Source organism: Sinohyriopsis cumingii, chromosome 15 (assembly GCF_028554795.1).
Source record: "Sinohyriopsis cumingii isolate HCF-2022 chromosome 15, ASM2855479v2, whole genome shotgun sequence".
Classification (NCBI taxonomy): Eukaryota; Metazoa; Mollusca; class Bivalvia; order Unionida; family Unionidae; genus Sinohyriopsis; species Sinohyriopsis cumingii.
Window position 1 is genome coordinate 87679891 of NC_142975.1, and position 15449 is coordinate 87695339.

The 15449-nt window shown below is 35.2% G+C and overlaps 2 protein-coding genes across 2 annotated transcripts in view; one reads left to right on the plus strand and one right to left on the minus strand.

Annotated features, from left to right (window-relative positions):
* The window catches only part of LOC149782251 (uncharacterized), a 71026-nt gene extending 57604 nt beyond the window's left edge, over positions 1-13422 (minus strand). The window contains exons 1-5 of the mRNA XM_089935101.1: positions 13373-13422; positions 12041-12195; positions 9694-9870; positions 7310-7568; positions 5151-5221 (exon numbers count right to left, since the gene is read on the minus strand). Of these exons, the coding sequence (XP_089791227.1) occupies positions 5151-5221; positions 7310-7568; positions 9694-9870; positions 12041-12195; positions 13373-13422 (712 nt within the window). The remainder of the gene's footprint in view (positions 1-5150; positions 5222-7309; positions 7569-9693; positions 9871-12040; positions 12196-13372) is intronic.
* Positions 13423-13787: 365 nt separating this feature from the next.
* On the plus strand, positions 13788-14147 carry LOC149782253 (putative CENPB DNA-binding domain-containing protein 1). Its single transcript, XM_089935102.1, has one exon. The coding sequence runs from the start codon at positions 13788-13790 to the stop codon at positions 14145-14147; it is 360 nt and encodes a 119-aa protein (XP_089791228.1).
* Positions 14148-15449: the final 1302 nt, after the last annotated feature.

Below are 15449 nucleotides of genomic sequence, written 5' to 3' on the forward strand. Positions count from 1 at the left end.
TGCTTACCGGACGCTGACGACGCTGGGGATCAGCGCGCAGAAGGTGTTAATTAAACCAAATGACGACGCGACGATTCCCCAACGACGTCGTCGTTTTTTTTTTACCAGGCGCTGACGACACTAGATCGTTGAGTGCAGAAAGTAATAATTAAGCAAAATAACGATTGGACAAAATGTCCGATTCGCCCCCTCTGCTGCTATCCTTGTTACAGTTTGCATCATTGCTGATCTTATCATTTTTAGATCGTTATCCTTGTTACAGTTTGCATCATTGCTGATCTTAGCATTTTTTAGATTGTTATCCTTGTTACAGTTTGCATCATTGCTGATTTTATCATTTTTTAGATTGTTATCCTTGTTACAGTTTGCATCATTGCTGATCTTATCATTTTTTAGATTGTTATCCTTGTTACAGTTTGCATCATTGCTGATCTTATCATTTTTTAGATCGTTATCCTTGTTACAGTTTGCATCATTGCTGATCTTAGCATTTAGGAGATGATATACTGTTACTGGATCCAGGTTTCCTCTAGAGTCAGCCTGAAGTTTCCTCTGAATGAAAAATGTCCTTTCAATGCTTGCATTGGAATGTGGCAGTGTTAGTACAACTCAAATGAGTCCACCAAGAAGTATGAATTGTTTCCTGCTTGTGTCTATATTCGGATTACTGCCTGCTTACCAGAACTGTACAAGATTGGTACTGTCTGGGTCCAATGTTCTTTTAATATCAGTAAGATTCTCAACATGAAGTACAAACACATACCACTACACACTTTGTAACTTTGAGCCTTATTTGCAGACATCTTTGTTGTCATTACTATCATCACTATCACCACCCTTTGATAATGACAGATTTGGAAAATGATAGCATTATCGACAAAGACAACAATCTCATTCATCCCAGGCATTAAAGATTACAATGGCAGTTAGTGACATTACTTTAGTCTGGTTACATTCATGTTTACAAAGGAATAAATCAATGTCAGTGGTGGTGGGAACAGTTTTTGGTGATGTGGTTGTTCACAGTAGTGTCAAAAGTATATTTTGCTTAAAAACTGCCATTGATGGAGATATTCTGCAGGTGGTTGCACACAACTGTGAGTTTATATATATTATTATCATTATTACAAGGAATATTATTATTGTTATTATTCTTATTCTTCTTCTTCTTTATTATTATTATTATTATTATTTTTATCAATACATTAAGATATGATTTCTTAAGAACAATAAAATAGTCACTATGTGAGTAGTTTTCATCTGTTTGCATGAAAATTTTTGTGTGATTTCTGAGTCAGGGAACAATATTTTGACTACATCTAATAGATGATCTGCTACCAGAAACATGAGATTCTGTCTGGCTTTAAAGTTGTCAAGTAGTTTTTGGCATGTGTAACTTTATCCATATTGGATTCTGTGAACACAGATTTCTGGGATAACATATTTGTTGTCATGGTTAATATGCTTTAATGACATTAGGTTTCTGCATGATGCATGATGTTATTCTTGCTGCTGTAACATATTTTAAAATCAGTTTTACAAGGAAGAGCAGAATGCATATTTAACTTTAAACATCAAAGTCACAATGACTCAGTTTTATGCCACTTGAGTTCTTGAGTAATCCAAACATGAATTAACATCATTACTCCTGTCCAAATTATTTGATCATACACAGTATACACTCTAAGGGCTGTTCCACCAAAACATACATGGGACCCAGGGAAATCACTTTTCAAGTAGGGTACTCACCCATACCAATTTAGAATTCTCTTATCATTTTAATATGAACTCCATGAAATCAAAGTACCCTTATATATATTTTCAAAAACTGCCTCCCCTGGGTACCATGTATGTTTAAATGGAACAGCCCTAATTCATCTCAATAATTTTAAGAACCAAAGTGGAACATATGCTCTGGAAAGAATCAAAGTAACACAAATTTTTTTATGATATTAGAGCTCTTTAGTAACCCAACCATATTAACAAATGTCTTTAATCCTTTCAAGCATCAAACACTGAAGCCAGCTGACCCTGCCCACAGAATCAAATAGATGATAATTGTTTCATGCTGCTTGAAATTAACAACTAAATTTTTTATTTCCTGTTTAAGCCAGTTGAGTCATGAGATCATACACAGTATTACCATAAATATACTACTCTGAAAAAAATATAACAAATTAAATTTTTCAATAATAATTTGGCCTATGCATCAGATTTCAGTGAGTGATGGGAGGGATCAGAGACACCCTCAACTCGGGAGAAATACCCTCTCATCCAGGAAGTTCACATGTACTAGAAATATAGAATCAAGAAGATAACAAGCTCAGTCAATCAGATGCAAGATCATCTATGTATGATGGACTATCCTTATTTATAAAACTTGTCCCAGGTTTGTTCAAAATCTGATCAGAAATACAACCTCAAGGTTGGTTACAATCTCAGACAATCAGACACAAGATCATCTCATTACCATGCATGGTTCTCGCTCATTGTCAAACTCATGCAAAATTATGACGATATAAACCTAAGTTTGATTGAAATCAAATCAGAAACATGGACTCCTGAATGGTGTCAAGCAACTGTTGACATATGGATGCACTATGCATAATGGATGATGAAAGACGTATGATGATTAATACCTTATTGCCCTCTTGACAAGGTTAGCTAAAAACAGCAGACAAATGGCATATAGCATCAAAATTTATGAAATTTATTTTTGTCATTGTTTACAGGAAATCTCTTGAAAATATTTGCAACATGCCAAAAATATTGTCCAAATTAGTGTAGCTGCCAAATTGACATTTTTTTTAGAAACAAAATCTGTTACTGTGCAGCAATATTTTCTACAACATTAATTGCTTGAATGTTTAAAAATAAATATGACTATCAAGGGGCCAGAAATGTCCATTTAAATTAAATGCCTCTGATGTAACAAACATACCACTGATCCATGGTGTTCCCTGTGTGTGTGTACAACCTGGAGGGTCCTGTAGAAACTGTGTGACTCCAAGTGTTTCCAGTAAATTATCAACCATTAAACTGGTCAAAGACTGAGACTGCTGTGATAGCCACAGACTGAAGTTAAAGGCTGAAATAAACAAGGCACAAGTAAAGATGGTGGAAAAAATAATAATTCTGACTAATAAATTTAGGAATGTCAGTAATTTTTCTGACTGATAGGTACATGAGAACTATCACAAAAAAGTTCAAGATGTTCTTGTTGAAAAATGTCTTGCTTTTCTGTTGCATCATATATCCATATGATATAGGAATAACTTTCTTCTATTAACAAATTCTTGAACAAAAATTGGTTACAGCTGGAATAAAACCCTTCTATTTGAAATGATGATAATAATAATAATAATAATAATAATAACTTTATTTAAAGAGGGTGACAAAATTAGATACAACAAAGTTAATCCTCATTGTGGCCCATATTATATGCATATTATTTACATACATAATACATACTTCAAGTTATAATGTATTTGTCAAATCAAACAGGTCCCACCTTTTATCCAATGAATTAGATTATAATTTAAATGCATTTATAACTGACCTTTCTCTAATTTTCTTTTGGATATTGATTCAAATTCTAGGCCACCCAATACTGATAAAGTAGTGTATTTGGTGTAGAATGGAAAGATGGTTGGCTGAAAGTGATCTTAAAATGGGAGTGTTGCCTTCTTTTCTAACATGAAATAGTTCATAGAGATATAATGTGGCCATTTTGTAATAAACTCTGTGTACAAGTTTAGCCTTTCTCAAAAATATTTGCACCTGTTAACATCGTAGTATCAGTCATTGCAATTGGGGATGTATTCAGAATTATCCAAGTTCTTTTTTCAAGCAGAATAATTTGGAAATATTTTTGTTCAAAGTGTTTCTCCAAATAACATGATATAAGTATCTAGCTTTTGTATTATTAACCTATGTTTAGTTGATGGATATGGCCATATCTTGCTTAATAACCACAGACATTAACTGACCATATGACATACAACCCAAATAAGTTCGTTCCGGTGCAAATTGTTGACTGCCATCACCTCAGGGATTTGTCATCACTGACCATTTTAAGACAAATTTCATTCAACATAAGATTGAAATAAATGTTACTTTCCAATTTGCTCTCTTGTTTTGAGAAGAAATCATTAATACTTTAAGTCCAGTTTTTGTTTACTTTTGTGCCATTTTCCTTACATCAGGAATCTAACGTAAGAAAGGATATTGGCAAGGAGACCTCTAGGTCTGATCTTCACTGTTAGAAATTTGACAGTGTTGGTATCATTTGCATATAGGTCAGTAGATGAAATAACATTGCCTATTTTCAGTGGCAGATCATTAATGAAAATGAGAAAGATGAATGTGCTCAGGATTGACCTGGTACTCCATATGCAACTGGTTCTTTGTTAGAAAAACTGCCATTTATTCTGACACCTAGCTTCCGTTTTGTTAAATATGATATAAACCAATTACTGGTGGAATTATCACAATGACGAGTATATAATAATCAACAGAGTCTAAAGCTTTTCTAAGATCATTTAAAATGGATGCAACTAATTTCCTAAAATCTAAGGCAGTAATCCATCTATCTAATGTGGAGACACTGACATTCCCCAAAGATAAAAAGGGAACCATGTTTTTCCCAGTGTGAAGCAAATCTCATACCTGTACTGAGGAATCCAATGTTTCCAGAGCATACTGACTTTGGCACAAGAAGATTTTGGAACACACTAGAATCGAGTAGGCAAGTGGCATGGTCCAAGCACATAGATATGTCAAGATTTATCAGGAACATTTCTTTTGCTGTGAGATCATCTATCTGGAAACTAGATCACACAGAAATGCATGTCAAAATCAAACTAGGAATCAGTAAATCTGGACTTTGGTATAATACAGTAAAGTGGAATCAGTAAATCTGGACTTTGGTATAATACAGTACAGCCCTCTCAAAATCAAACTAGGAATCAGTAAATCTGGACTTTGGTATAATACAATACAGCCCCATCAAAATCAAACTAGGAATCAGTAAATCTGGACCTCAGTATAATCAGGTCTTTCCTTATCAGCCTGCAGCCAGCTACTTTATAAAAAAACTGTATCCTCAATGGGGGAAGTCCCCCAAATCCCCACCTACTTTGACAACTCACTTTCCAACTTTAAATCAAATGGAAGACCTGGTAATACAGTACACCTCATGATTTTTAATTTCTCCACAATCCTGGTGGGGGTGGAGCAAGCATGTTGAAGATTAGGATAAAGGCCCAACACTATCACCCACAGATTTGGACAGAGTTGCCATGGTTTCTGACAGAGAATAGTACTGTACACCACATTTTCTTGTGTGGTTGCAACTACTGATTGCCAGCATCAAAGTGGTGTCAATAAAATGGGCAAGGGTGACTGTGAAATAAAAAGTACACATGTTCCAACACCTATTAAATGTATTCTCTTTCAGAAGAAATTTGATGCCTAAAAAGAATAATCAAACAACAAACTTGTAGATAATTAATGCTCATGTGTGACATGATTAACATAGGACAATTGCAGTTTTGATTTCTTTGCCACTGAGGAGCTATTTATGTGTGAACGGACAACAAAAAATCACAACAGCAACTATCCTGCAGGTTTGTTTTCCTTACTAATGGCTTAATTTTGCCAAAGTGATCATAGTAAACAATGGATCCAAGGAAAGGTGAACAGCATTTACTTATTTTATTGAATACTTAACAATTAGAGTTTAGTGTTGAAAAATGACAACCTCAGTAAAAATCTTCAAGTAACCTTGCAGATTATACATAAAAAAAAATATAAAATAGTAAACAAACCCACAGTCTTCAATGAACAACTTAGGTCAAATTTAAGGAAAAAATATTCTCTTTTTATCACTAAAGCAAATGAATTACTTACATGAATACATCTAATAACTCCCATACACATTGAAATCAATGGTTAATTGACATACATGAATGCATCGCAAATTTGAATTAAATGCAACAATCATCAGACATCTTGCACATTCTTCTTTATGCTTACATTAATGCATCATTTATTTGTATACATAATAAAGGATAAATTCATATCATGCACATACTGATGTAAACATGAACATCATCTGAGCTGAAGGTAAACTGCAATATCCCACTCCAGGACGTAGCTGTCTGAAACTTGTCGATATTCAACCTCATGAACGTGCTCTGTTATTGACAGTGTGTAGTGCCATCACTATTTAAAGACTATTTCACATTTCAGGGTAAATTCAGTGTTTTTTTTTCTTTACTTTAAACAGCAGTGGTTGTCATCTGGAATTTAGCTGGCCATATCTCAGAAGGTTAATTTTTCCTTGTAATAATGGGATACTTTCATGCCGTTAAAGAGAAGTCACAAGGTATGCTTCTTGTCAACTCAGGGAGTAAGTTGTTCAGATGTCAATCAATAAAGTAAAACCGCAACATATCACTTTCCACCAATCATGATGAAAATCCATGAGCTACATTGTTTAAACTAAACTGTGAATTCTCACAATTTTTACATTTTTTTTTACATCAGCAATTACTTCCAATAGAAGTACTGCACAGAAGCTGATTAATCAAGCACACATGTATTGAATATACATGATTCTTTTGAATGATTTTGCCCAAAAATATAAATGACATTAAGATGATTCATTATACAGTTAGTATCTGACTGTAAAAATTTCTAATGTCTTGGTCTTTTCATGCACTGCCTGATCAAATGTCAATCAATAATGTCCACCAACCCCTCTATGGTGGAGTTTCACAGCACATACTTGCCTAGTCACCATGGTGATTTGTAAGTACTTACAATGTGATGGATATTACATCCAAAGATAAATGGACAATGTTAGAGTCCATATTGTAATACATATTGTATCATCACTCCATTATCACAATATTATTGTACTGCCTGCTATATTATCCTTCTCATCACATGCATTGTATGGCCATTCAAATATCATGATATGCATTGTATACCTATGCAAATATCATGATGTATATTGTATACCCACCCAAATATATCATGATGGCATTGTATAGCCACCCAAATAACATAGTATGCACTCTAAAGCCACCCAAATGACATGGTATGCACTGTATAGCCACCCAAACATGGTATGCATTGTATAGCCACCCAAATATCAAGATATACATTGTATACCTACACAAATATCATATGTATTGTATCACAACCAAGAAACTTCTATTCTCTGCACGGTTCTTTGTAAACATGTTTGATTCTATTTACAACATTCTTCAATAAAAATTAAAGTCTTATAGTACATACTTACTCAATGTTTATGAAATTGTTCAGACTGATTTGATCCTTCATTCCAAACTCATAATCAAGGAGGAGCTTTTCAAATCTAAGTTTCTCGATCCCACCAATGATTTTAAAATTGCAGTCAGAATTATCCAGCTGGAGGTAAATTCTGGCTGTCCTGTCCACCATTGGAAGATACATACAACATTCAAATGCATCACAGGATTTGCTGACATGGCATTTCAGAGTGCTAGGCAACTTTGGAACAGTCAGTTGTTTTGGACATTCTGGAAAAATGTTGTAAACCAAAGATCTCAAAAAAGTATTCACTGATATGTTAAAGGGACATAACTTCATAAAGAACCAACCAGTGGCTAGTCAATATCTGGCAAAAAATAATTCTTGTATAACTTGTATAGGCAAACACAATCAAGCATTGCATGGCATGATGGGAAATCTTATATTTTTCACGTGTGTAAATACAAGAATATATATTTCAGAGGTGAATAAAATAGGAATTACAAAATAAGAAAAATATTTCACCAATAATTTTATATAATAAGATAAGACAAGAATTCTTTATTTCAGACTACATAGTCCATAAATCTAAATTAAAATATGGATACAAAGTAAAAACATTAGAAAACATAAATGATCATATATATATCTCTTATGTACAAGAATACAGACACATCTATGACAATGGACTGTGCTCTGCATTGTAAAGAATGAAATTAAGTAGCACATTCAAAGACTAATTTGTTCCATCTACTAATAATACAAGAATTTATATGAATGTCATAGTTCCACAGAGATTTCAATATACAGTTCTTATTATAAGATATTCTTGTCATTGTTGAGAATACATACTTTCTCATTACTTCACCAAAACTGAATAAATTATAATTTACAAACATGTGGATGCACTGTTCCATCTTGGAAGGCCTAACAGAAAATGAAGATTATTATTATCGCCAATAACTAGTTTTCTTTTCATACATTTTTGTCCACAGAGGAGCAATAAGATTTGAATAATCTAATTTTTATATTCGGTGAACAATTCTTAAATTTTCGTAGACTAATGTTTGTTTGAGTACATAAAAATCTGCAACGTCTCATCTGACTGACTGAATTTTAAAATATGACCCAAATACGTATAATTCACACTTTAGTATATAATAAAAGTTCATTTGTAGAACATAATATTTGGTTATCTCAGTTAATCCATGTACAAATGGGACACATCAACAAAATCTTTAAAGTAAATTTTGTTTATAAACTAGTCTAGATAGAGTACAAAATCCAGATGGACACATTGTTGGCAATAAGAAAGATGCTATTCAGTAGCAAGGAATACAGGATCTTTAATACAGACGAAATTATACTACAGTAGAACCTGTCTTCTGCCAGATAATAATAGTCTCTCAAGAGAGATGGTCCATCATAGCAGTGGTCTTTCAAGAGTTTTTACTGTACTTATAATTTTCACAATCCTCCACGCCAATTATTATAAAATAAATGTTTGGTAACTGCTATTTTTTTCACATTAAGAATGTATCACTTGAATTCAACAATAATATGATAAATAAGCAGCACTGTACAAGTTATCACCCTGTACAGTGTAGCAGTTAATTAGAAATAGACCTTGAAAGCTAGTTTTCAAGATCAAACAATGACTTGTTTCCTGAGGAAAAATATAACCTGAGAATCTAGCTCAACCACAACTTGAAACTTGCATGGGGACTGTGTTAGTTTTAGTAGCAACATTTCTCAAGATTGTGCCAGTGGCAAAAACAAGCAGTGAGTGCTCACAGCACAAGGCAGCAATTCAGAACAAATAATGCAGTGAGTCTTGATTAAACAATTCATTACCCCGACACATAGAATTGGCCGACATGGTGGTACATAAAAAAATTAGTTTTTTCCCTCTGTATTTTGTAGTGCAACTAGAGCTTCCAGATTATTTGGTATCATTGCAGAGCTACATCTGTCTACCTTTCTATAATACCACCCACTTTAGTGTATCATACATGACCTTGACACTACAGAGCTTGGCATTAGGCTACTACCTCCTGCCACATAAACTCATCACCGGTGGTTAATGTGTTAAAACCCATAAAATAATGGGGCCAGTCTTAGCAAAATGGACTTACAATTTACAATATACACTTAGAAGGTTTGTAGAAAAAGGAGTTGCAAAGATTTTTCAAGAAATAATTTGGATTACAAAGAATCCGATCTGTTAGTATCAGCATAGTCGATGAGTTAATTTTGCCATGATCAGTCTACAAAGAAATAGGCTGTCACTGATCCTTGTGCAAATTTATATAATATATGAGCACATTAATATTATGCTAGATATACACTTTGATTTACACAACACATAATAGTCTGCTGATTTACTGTACATACCAATATTCCAACCACGGTCATTTGATGGAGAGTATGGAGCTGCAGTGCGATCACATGATGTGTTGCTAAAGTAACTAGCCACACCCAGTTTTTCCAGGAGAAGATCTTTCTGCCAATCCACAAGTCCATTTTGCAAGCTTTTGCCATAAGTCCTGAGCCAGTTACTGACATTAAAATCTGAAATAAAAAAAACATCTCCAATTCACAAAGCTCAAAATTTAATAAAGGAAACAAGGAATCAATCCATACCCATCAACCTGAAAGTGAAAAATCAGAATGTAGGTAGATAGTATAGGTGGTCATGGAGAGTGGAGAGCAAAGCTGACATAGACCGGGACGAAACAAATTTTAAGCAGTTGGAATGCTGAAAAATATCACGTTCTCACTACTTTCCACTGCCTTTCCATAGGTTAAGTCTTTCTTGGAGCTCAAATGTTTCATTATATCAATTACACCTCCATAACAAATAGCTATATCCATCCTACAAGCAAAAAGTATAGCTCTCTCCTATTCATGACTACCTAAGAAATCCAATAATATATCATACTCATCCTGCTTAATTTTAGCCTTTGTGCACTTTCTGCTCTTCTTCTGAGGAGATCTAATTTGAACCATCATCTGTCTGTGACATAATCGAGAGGGCATAAAAACAAGTCAGCTATTGTGCTGGCAATCCATGTGCAAGTCACATGACTTCCTGTAATGTGAGGTATGAAGTAAGTACAAAATGTTTGCAGCAATATCCTATAGGAAATATGGCTGCATCAAGAGATGCTCCCAGGATTTAATCATAAGGGGGATTTCCCCCTAACTGTCATAAATATAAAGAGGAAGTAGATCAAAAATGAGGGGCAGGAGGAAATGGCCATAGTTAAATATTTACATAACACTTCAATATCCATCTTTTTTTCTTCCTGATCCACTCTGAAAGACCCTTTTTGAAATCAAAATCTTTAAAAGATATTGCCTCTAGTTATATAATCATTAATCTTTTCATTGTTTTTGAGCTTAAACTGTTCCTTATCTGTGTCTGAATATTGTTCTCTACTGTGAACCCCCTTCCACACCTGACAAGTATTGTGTTTTGGATAATTATGCTCCAAAATAAGACTTTCACTAACATAAGCTCTGCCAAGTTTAATTTTCTTGAATTAGCACTCTGCTGACTACTAATTAGAGTACTATGTCAGATTTACTATTTTATAATGCTGTATTAGTCCATTAATGCCACAGTCTACTTGTTCAAACAGAGGTATTTTGATCAAACAAATATCTTTATTTTTTAATTTCATTTTCAGATTCTTATTTATTTGATTTGTTGTAACCTCTATGCTAGGGTTATTTGGTTTTGTAGCAATTGATCCCACAAGGTTAAATTGTAATAAGAAAAGAAATGAAATCTACATTTAAATTTTCTGTATCTTAATTTGGCTTCTTTGTGTGCCTTTCCTATATTTAATTTCATAGTACCATTGAAACGAGGGGTTGACTGGCATGCCATCTGTTTCTGCCCATCAAGCATGTATATCAGATTCACATTTAGCATTATTATTGAGCTAAAAATTACTCAATGGTATCTCCATTAACACTTTCTCAGCTCCAATAATCTGACATACTTCTGAACTTTAAAAATAAATTGCTTTCATTACTATGATCAGTCAGTATTTGCCAAACAAAGCGGTCATCTAAAGATGAACAATGCTGGGAATTGGCCATTTGTAAGTCTTCTAGATAGCTTGTATTATAAACATACATTTATAAAACTTCTTTGATGCAAGGTTCAAACTGCAACACAATGCTTGTTACGTGGCCCAATGTGGCAAACAAATTTAATTTAACAACATTTCATGTCAAGGTGAAGAAACCAGATGTGTAAACAGTTACCAAAAAAATAAACGTTGCAACAAGCAATACAATATTTCTACCATTTTTACAAGCACTTCAAGGGTGTATGGCTGAATAAAGTTGTATAACGCACTATGAACATTTTCATATGCGCAACTTGAAATTAATTTGCAGTTCTTATGCATCATTGCTTTCCAAGTGCATAAATTCATACAAATTTTGCATGAATCACTGTATGCCCTAGGAACATCTCTGACTGTGCTTATAAAAATAAACACTGCTGTACATGATGTGCATTTTGTTATTTTTTTAAAAACTGAAATAATCATTAAACAGCTTAAGACTGGAATTTGTTTTCAAACAGTATTATAATCTCTCCCATTTGTCAAGGAAACACACACATATACACACATTATTTGCATGTTGAAATTTACATCTCAAAGTAAAACTTTTGAGCTTTCCAAGCCTTATGTACACACAGTATTGTGCTCAGTTTACTTACTTGGATTTAAGGGAGGTAAGACCCAGTTGAGAGCTGGTTTGGGGAATTTGGCATTGCCCAGAACTGGAATTTGTTCACATATATCTGACAAACAGATGCTAACACTGTAAGTCAGTAAGACAGCTCTCTCATTCACAAGATCCTTCAGAGTGTAGCTGAAAACAAAGGAATGAATTTCTAATGTTAAGAATATGATCCAATGGATTATGTGTTTAACTTAATAAATAAACAAATTGTCAACTAATTGGACACCTATTCATGGTTAGATCACATGTGTTTAACTTAATAAATAAACAAATTGTCAAATAATTGGATATCTATTCATGGTTAGATCACATGTGTTTAACTTAATAAATAAACAAATTGTCAAATAATTGGATATCTATTCATGGTTAGGTCACATGTGTTTAACTTAATAAATAAACAAACTGTCAAATAACTGGACACCTATTCATGGTTAGGTCACATGTGTTTAATTTAATGAATAAACAAACTATCAAATAATTGGATATCTATTCATGGTTAGGTCACATATATTTAAGTTAATAAATAAACAAATTGTCAATTAAATGGTTCGTGGTTAGGACATAGCCCTACAGCAAAAATTATTTATATAGAAAAAGCAGCATGATTTATTTCCAATCATTATGAGGTCATCAAAACTGTTTTAATTCAACTACAGAAACAATATAATCAAATATACATTAAGACAGACATACTGATTTAAGAAAACAAAAAATGTTGTGAAGTCACGTATCCTTACTCATAACAGTTCTTAACTTGAGAGTATGCTAAAAAATCATTATTTAGGGTATCTTAATACTGAAAAAAATTATTAACCTTTTTAGGACAAAGGACCAAAGTGAATTTGAGAGCATAAACTGGCTGATATATGATTCACACACAAATGCAAGGGCAGTTGACCAAGAAATCTGGGTCACTAGTACAACTTATGAGAAGCATCTACCGATGGTGTAGACTGCATCTGTTATAAAAACATTGTTTGAAGATTTCTTTAGTTCTGGTACACTCATCTTTAATTTGATGGCACATCAGCATCATTTGTTCATATGCCCAGAACCGAAAGGCCTCAATGCCAGGATGCGTTCTGTCAAAATTGGTCAAGAGTCAGTTACACATTTTTTTTTATAAAGTTGTTTATTAATATATACAATGGAAGACTGGCATCATTTGTATCAATTTAAATGGCCCTACATCAGATTCCTTTCATTTAAATTAGGTCAAATTTGGCTCAACAGTGTTTGAAAGGAAGTTGTAATGGTTGTTCTATTTCTAGTAACAGCAGCTAAATTTAATGGAGGACTGTCAAACTTGGTCAAACTCTGCAGAGTAGCCATTTCAAGGATTTTCAGAGTGACCATATTTTATGGCAAATTTGTATAGAATTGCAAGGCCTTCATACCAGAAAGCTTTCTCTTAAATTTAGTAAAATTCACTACAGTGGTTCCTTGACTTACGAGTGTCCCAACTAACGTGTTTTTTGAGATACAAGCCGTCTCTTGGCCGATTTTTTGCTTTGAGTTGAGAGCAAAAATTTGGGTTATGAGCCAGCTTCAGATACCCCACCGCTAGTTGGCGCAGCGAACGCCACAGTGAACGTGGCAACACCCGCCCAGCACCTCGTGTCTCACTCGTTCACATTAAGTGGTTAGCTTGCAGTGGAAGCATCAGTGTTGTGCTCACATTTGTGCTTGCAGTTATTTTGCAAAACTTTGTTTTTCCAATCATGGATCCAAAGAAAATGAGTGCAAAGGACAGTGCTGAGAAGAAGAAACGGATGATGTGCATTGAATTAAAGAAAGAAATTATCGAAAAACATGACCAAGGTGTGCGTGTAGTCGACTTGGCGAAGCAGTACAAGCGTAGCACTTCTACGATCTGCACCATACTGAAGCAAAAGGAGTCAATAAAGGCTATAACGCCAGCCAAGGGTGTTAAAATAATTTCTAAACAGCGGGCATCTATCCATGAAAATATGGAGAAGCTGCTAATGGTGTGGTTGACGGAGAAACAGCTCGCAGGAGATACCATGACGGAGGCTATAATCTGCGAGAAGGCACGAGCTATTTATGATGATTTCCTGTAACAGACCCCAGGCATTTCAACGGACGAGTCATCGGGCAAGCCGTTTAAAGCCAGTTGGGGCTGGTTCGAGAATTTTAAAAAGAGGACCGGCATTCACTCCGTTGTCAGACATGGTGAGGCAGCGAGCGCGGATATGAAGGCAACTGAGGATTACCTCAAAACTTTTGCTGGAATTATAGCAGTAGAAGGATACATCCCCAGTAAGTCTGCAACTGTGATGAGACAGGACTCGTCTGGAAGAAGATGCCAAGGAGGACTTATATAACGGCAGAGGAGAAGAGGATGCCAGGCCACAAACCCATGAAGGATAGGCTAACCCTCACACTGTGCGCCAATGCGAGCGGCGACTGCAAGATTAAGCCGCTGCTCATTTATCATTCGGAAAACCCCAGAGCCCTTAAGTCACATAAGATTCTGAAAGAAAAACTGCAGGTTATGTGGAGGGCAAACCCAAGGGTGTGGGTCACCAGGCAGTTCTTTGTGGAGTGGGTGAATTTGGTCTTTAGTCCTGACGTTAAGAAATATCTCCAGGAAAATAACCTACCCCTGCAAGCCCTTCTCATCCTGGACAATGCACCTGCTCACCCACCAAACTTCGAAGATGACATCCTTGTGAAGAGTTCAAGTTTATAAAGGTTCTCTACCTTCCACCCAACACCACCCCTATCCTGCAGCCCATAGACCGGCAGGTGATTTCTAATTTCAAGAAGCTCTTCACCAAGCACCTGTTCCGCCGCTGCTTTGAGGTGACGGAGAGCACAAACCTCACCCTTCGAGAGTTTTGGAAGGACCACTATAACATCGTGATATGCCTCAGAATTATCAATATGGCCTGGCAGGGTGTTACAAAGAGGACCTTGACCTCTGTGTGGAAGAAGCTGTGGCCTGATGTTGTGTCTGAAACGGACTTTGAATGACTCGAACCCGAAGCGGCAGTGGTGGAGGAGATTGTATCCCTCGGCAAGTCCGTGGGCCTGGACATGGATGAAGGTGACATCAATGAGCTCATTGAGGAGCACTCCAAGGGACTCACAATGGAGGAGCTAAAGGAGCTACAGACACATCAGTACACGGAGGTTTTGCAGGAAATAGGTGATGTGGAGGAGGTGGAGGAGGTTATCTCTACAAGTGAGATAAAGGAAATGTTGGGAATGTGGGAGAAACTTTCAGACTTTATTCAAAAGAAACACCCAGAAAAAGTTGCAACTGGGCATGCGACGGCGCTGTTTAATGACACTTGCCTAACTCATTTCAGAAACATTCTGAAACAGAGGATGAAACAGACCTCATTGGACAGGTTTTT